The following is a 6,249-nucleotide window of genomic DNA, read 5'->3' on the forward strand; positions in this document are numbered from 1 at the left end:
TTATTGTATGAATATATCTACATATTCAACTTGCACTTTGTTAAATTGCACAATGGTACGTTTTCATTTTTTGGTAGATGTAAAATCTATGTATTGTCAGGTCTGTGTGCTTGGTGTGTTTCCTCCCAAAGTCCAAAAGACTTGCAAATTTGGCCGAATGGCGTTCCCAAATTTCCCAGAATGTGTGCATACGTGTGTGTACCCTGCATTGGATTGGCACCCTGCCTTTTGCCGTAAGTACAACAATTCTAACAAGTGTGTGTGAGTGTGTGTGTGTGTGAGGGAGGGAGAGAAAGAGAACACTTTGCAGAACTATCTCACTATCTCTACTCTTGCGAAGGTACTTCTCCTTCGGTGTCACTAGAGGGAGCTATTAACCTCGACTTGTTTTCCCTGAACTCATAACAGCGTGCTCAGCGTGTGAGTCACTTTACTGAATCGATTCTTTTTAAAGGAGTCACTAAGGGAATTTACAGTGTAATTTTTACCCTGGAAACGCAAGCAAATAAAAAAAATGTTTACAGATTACAATATATTATACTTCAAACAAATTAAGCCACTCGACTATTTTAGAGAAAGTTGAATTTTGAGTCAATTAGTTTGACTCTTTAGGAAAAGAGTCGATTCAAAAGAACCGAGTTGTTAATTTGCGGTTTCCAGAGGTGGCTTAAGCAAACAGTCTGTTCGGAAGTGATTCTTTTTGGTTATACAGGTAGCCCAGACAATATTCTATTGTTTATAATTAGATTTAGTGAATATTATTATAACTACTATTTTAATTTTAAAGATGTCTGTCTGGTTTAATATCGCGTCCGGTTGCTTGTAGCTATGGAAACGGTAGCATCCGGTTATCAATGTTAGCTCAACGGTTAGTCATTATTCAAAATTGTCTGTGAAAATAAACCCTGGGATATAACAGTGAATTAGAAAATTAATTTTAGTTGCACAAGTCAAAAGCGAGCAGAAAACCTTGACTTATGTATAATAAGTTTGTATTTTTGGTCACTTATTAAATTAGCTAACCAACTAACTAACTAGCTGTCAAACAAGTGCCAGATAATGTTACCCGGATGTACAGGTGCAGCACAATACACTAATCATAATCAGGCTAAAAAATAAAGTCTGCGGACGTTTGGTTAAATGCTTTGATCATTCTATTAAATCACAACAATGACCAATAATTAATTTTAATAACCAAGTATATTTTACATTAGTCTTAGTCACATTAAGGGTTTATGAATTTGTTAAAATATACTGTATTTCAGTGTCTGCAGCATGGTGGCGTAGTGATTAGTACTGTCGCCTCGGACCTCTACGGGCCGGGTTTGATTCCTGCCTCGAGGTCTGTGAGCATGGACTTTGCATGTTCTCACCATGCTTGGTGGGTTTCTTCTGGGTACTCCGGTTTCCTTCTACAGGCCAAAAACATGTAGTTTAGGCTAATTGGCGTTCCCGAATTGCTAAATTGTGTGAGAGTGAGTTTGTATGTATGTCCTGTGATAAATTGGCACCCTGTCCAAGGTGTAGCTCCGCCTTAGGTTAAGTTTAGTGCCCTAAACCCTTTATACAAGAAAAAGCGGTATAGAAGATGTATGAATGAATTAACTACCATGCAAATTTCCATTAATCGTAGTCTGATTACGGGTCCATGAATGTATTAAAATATATTCCAGTGGCATCGACTGATATAGTGCTTAGCCGGTTTCCTCCCACAGTCCAAAGACATGCAGATTTCAGTGTAAAGTTGATTTATCCTGCAGGTTATTTATTAGCATATTTGACATCTCACTTTTACCACCTCTCCTCTGTCTGTGTCGTACAAGATGGTGTAGTTACTGAAGATGCTGGTGGAGTTACTGAAGCTGCTAGGCCTCGGGGCAGTTGCTATTGCGTTAGGCCGGGAAGGGTTGGACTGGTTGCTGACTCGGCATCTATGGTTCAGAAGAGGTTCCCGTAACCCCCTGAAAGAGGTCCTGTTCTTTCCTTCACCGCCAGCATGTTTGGAGCACTTGTACAATACAGGCAGGGATCGACCATGGTAACATTTTTATTATATTGCATTAAAATTATAGGAGGCTGTTTGTGGTTGTTTGGTTGCTCCTACTGTTTTGTTATTTATTGATTTTTAATTACACTTTGTTTACTATTCCTTTCATTCACAGTGTGTGTCCTCTCCCTCATGGCCTGGACACGCCCTTTTCCAGACTACTGAAGCACCTTCTCTCAGCACGTGTGTCGCTTGACCTTTGTATGTTCTCATTCTCCAACACTGAGCTGAGCCGGGCCGTGCTGCTGTTACACCGCCAGGGTGTGCGGGTGCAAGTGCTTACGGATAGAGACTACATGTCTATTAACGGCTCTCAGATTGGCATCCTCCGCAAGGCGGGTATGGACAGCTACGTTAAAGATGCCCCTTCTTTATCTACTGTATGTCAAATAGTCATAACCTGAATGTTCATGGGAATGGCTGTGTTGGGCCAAGCCACCTCAGCCGGGATTGTCATTCAAGGACATACGGCCTTTAAAACGTTTGCACAATTCAAATATTTTACTGCGGCTAAGAGTCTCATCACCGCACTGTGTTAAAGTTATTCGGACATGACTAAATTAGAGAGAAAATCGGGGAAGAATCCAACAACAAAAAAACTAGCAGACACTGTGGAAACTTAAAAAAGAGCAAAAGAAATACATAAATTATTGTGTACAGAGGAATCTGTTTAGAACACACAGTACATATGCTGTTTATATCGTGGAGTAGTAGCATATTTTAGATTCCTGCATAAATAAATCACCAGGATTAATTAATATAATCGATTAATAAAGAAAACACATAAGGTCTAAGGTCTACTGTACGCTTTATCTTTGGCACAGGAGGTTTAACAGGTGACATGAAAATGATGACAGTTGGGGCACACCTAATATCATCTGCGAGCTTGTTCCACCTGTGTGGACACACAATAGCTTAAGTCATGGTTGCATCAGAGAGTGTAATTTAACAGGTAGCAGTCATCCCTGCGCATGAGCATAATGAGTTAAAAAGGGTTTGGCCTTGTGTACAGAGACGGCATAATCAGCATACTGTGTCCTAAAAGCATGTGCTTATATTACACACACGCACACACATAAGCCTCAAGGCCAGTAGTGCTTTCGCTTCGACGGGGTTCAAGCATTTTATTCTACCCGGACAAATGTATCAGGAAGTTGTGTGTTCGTCAGAAAGCCCAAAGGCGTACACAGCTCTAATTACACCACCACACAACTTCATCATGTTCTGTCTTGTGCCGTGTTTATTATGTTAGCAAGCCATGTGATCATTTTTGTTTAAGACAAATAAAGGTGACGTTTGCTTTACTACAAATATGATTATTCAGTTTGAACCAAATTAGTAAAGAAGACATGGCCTTCATTTTTATGTTGGATGAAATCAGTTAATTTTAGATTATTCATTATTTTATGTAGAGTATTAAAAAAATAATATTTTTTTCTTACACCAATTGTAGTTGATCTATCAAGCCATGTTAAGTATCCAACTGCCAGGGAAATGTAGCCTTCACCCTTCCGGGGAGATTTTCCACTAGATTTTGGAGTGAGGCTGTGAGGGTTTGTGTTCATACAGCTAAAAGAGCATAAGTGAGGTCAGGCATTGATGTGCTGTGAAGAGATCTGGGGTTTAATCAATGTTGATCCCAGTTCATCTCAAAGGTTTTCACTAGGATTGAGATCAGGGCTCTAGGAAACCGCATGAGATCTTCCATCTCACCTCCAACAAACGACATATGAGGCACAGCTTATTGATGAGTCTTCTCATTGATGGGTCGTCGGACGCATCCATGACATCTTGATAGATCTCACTATGTGCTCAGAGGTAATGTAATTTTGCAACAGCTTTGGGCCTCTTAGCTCCAGTAAAGCGAAATCATAATGTTACCACATTCAAAGACATTCTAGACAATTTTCTGCTTCCAGCTTTGTGGGTGTGATGGATCAGGTGTCCACAAATTTACGGCTGTGTGTAGATTAGGAAATCTGATTGTAATAATTCTAATCTCTTCTATTTGTAACTCTTCCCATGTTCAGGTATTTGTGTGAGACACGAAATGATCATCACTACGCACATGCATCATAAGTTTGCCTTGTTGGACGGCAGGAAGCTGATCACTGGCTCCCTCAACTGGACCATGACCGCAGTGCAGAGCAACAAGGAGAACGTGATAGTGACCGAGGAACCGGAGCTCGTTCAACCCTACATGGACGAGTTCAACAAGCTGTGGGAGGCTAACGACCCAGCTAAACTTCCACCGCAAACACACAATGAGAATAACACCATGTGACTGAACACTCCCACCAAAGACAAGTTGATTGAATTTAGATATATTTTGAAATGTTGAATTACTTTTGTTTTATATGTAAGAATTAGTTTGCAATCTTACTGGCTTTGTATTTTTTTTTAATTGCATATATAGTTTTACAGAATTTGTTTTATTTTAATGTTTTTTGAGAATAAATTTAATTTGTTCGTATTAGATCATATGAATATTTCAGTGGAGAAGATGGGATTGTTGTGTTTCCCAGTCAGCTCTCTCATTGTTCAACCCAGCTATTCAGTCATGAAACTGGACCTCAAATTAGTTAAAGTTGTTCAGTAGAATTATATGCCACCAATAATTTTTTTAAGACACCCCAAGAGTGAGGTATTTGTGGGATGTGTTCCAAACTGAGTATCAGTTCATTTTAACGATGGCATTTGTAATGCTTAAAAGTGGCCTGTAATAATCAACTGATTTCAAAGATACCTGTGTGTTTGTGTGTAGCTTCTTTATAATTTATCACTATTATACCCCTGTGTTTCATTAACAACATGCTGGGAAACATTTTAAGATCCTGAGATAAATCTTTTTTATGTACAACACAACAATGAATCGACAGTTTGGCAAATTAGGATTTCATTGATGGAACAAAGCTAATTAGGATAATAGATAAGATAAATCTTTATTAATCCTGAGGGAAAATGCAGGTCTGCAGCAGCACAGAATAACAGTCACAGACTGCTAAATCATACACAAGTACTTTAGCGAAGTAGAGAATGAGTTCTAAATGTGAATCATGAATCATGAATGAACTGTGATGTTGAAAAGCTCACGGTAAACCTTCCCAAAAGTGGCCAGCCCCTACCAAAATTACTCCAAGAGCAAAAAGACAACTCTGCCAGAAGCTTATAAAACAACCCAGGACAACATCTAAAGAACTGCAGGATTCACTTGCCTCAGTTAAGGTCTTTACTTAACAATACAGGAAGAAAGAAACTGGGCAAATGTTGCAAGGTGAAAGCCAATGCAGAATAAAAAAGCACACACAAGTAACACACATTTTTCAGAAATATTTTAATTATTGATATTTTTGAGCAAATAATCTATAGACTGATGACATAAAAGTAGAAAATTTTGGAACGTATGCATCCCATAACATCCGGCATGAAAGTAACAATGTTTTATTAAAAGAACATCATACCAACTATCAAACATGGCGGTGGTAGTGTGGCAGCTTCAAAACCTGGATGACTTGCCCTCTACCAGAAAATCCTGTAGGAGAATGTCCAGCCATCAGTTCGTGACTTGGGTTATGCAGCAGGACAACGATCCAAAACAGCGAGTCCACAATGCTCAGCAATGGGTCAAAAATAAAAAAGGTTTTAGAGTGGCCAAGTCAAAGCCCAGTCTTAAATTTAATTGAGAAGCTGTGGCATGACTGTAAATATCTTAAACCCTGATCTGATCTTTTGGTTGTTAGATCTGAGTACTGTAAATGTAACACTAATGCAAAAAAGACTGCACTGTATATATTATAAGGAAAATATATTAGCTACACTGCATGGCTCAAAGTTTTTAGACATCCAACCACCACATGCAAATGTCCTCTTTCACTGTTATAAATAGCTCCATCGATTTATCTGTGAAGGATTTCCAGTAGATTTTGGAGATCTGACTGTGGCTGAGGGGATTTGTGTTCGTTTATCCACAAGGAGATTAGTGAAGTCAGGTACTGATATTTTGTGAGAAGAACTGTGGGGAATTTGGTGTTCCAGTTTGTCCCAGGGATACTGAGTAAGGTTGAGGTCAGCACTCTATGGAGACCGCTTGACTTCTTCCACACCAATCTTCGACTTGTCCACTCCAACCTTAGCAAATCACATCTTTATGGAGCACAGAGGCATTATCATACCATAACAGAGTTTGGCCTTTTAGTGTCAGA

General features: G+C 39.1%; 1 protein-coding gene across 1 annotated transcript; it reads left to right on the forward strand.

The window, feature by feature from the left end:
• Positions 1 to 634: 634 nt before the first annotated feature.
• On the forward strand, positions 635 to 4,792 carry pld6 (phospholipase D family, member 6). Its single transcript, XM_053477427.1, has 4 exons — positions 635 to 712; positions 1,824 to 2,038; positions 2,163 to 2,386; positions 4,078 to 4,792. Exons 2-4 carry the CDS (start codon positions 1,842 to 1,844, stop codon positions 4,329 to 4,331), a joined length of 675 nt encoding a protein of 224 aa, XP_053333402.1. The 5' UTR covers positions 635 to 712; positions 1,824 to 1,841; the 3' UTR covers positions 4,332 to 4,792.
• Positions 4,793 to 6,249: the final 1,457 nt, after the last annotated feature.

This window comes from Clarias gariepinus, chromosome 18 (assembly GCF_024256425.1).
Source record: "Clarias gariepinus isolate MV-2021 ecotype Netherlands chromosome 18, CGAR_prim_01v2, whole genome shotgun sequence".
NCBI classification, from domain to species: Eukaryota; Metazoa; Chordata; class Actinopteri; order Siluriformes; family Clariidae; genus Clarias; species Clarias gariepinus.

Excerpts from the sequence above, each read along its gene's own strand:
- pld6 (XM_053477427.1), top strand. The coding sequence starts at position 1,842 with ATGCTGGTGGAGTTACTGAAGCTGCTAGGCCTCGGGGCAGTTGCTATT. Across the intron at positions 2,039-2,162 it reads ACAGGCAGGGATCGACCATG|TGTGTGTCCTCTCCCTCATG; the intron begins GTAACATTTTTA and ends TTTCATTCACAG. Across the intron at positions 2,387-4,077 it reads TGGCATCCTCCGCAAGGCGG|GTATTTGTGTGAGACACGAA; the intron begins GTATGGACAGCT and ends TCCCATGTTCAG.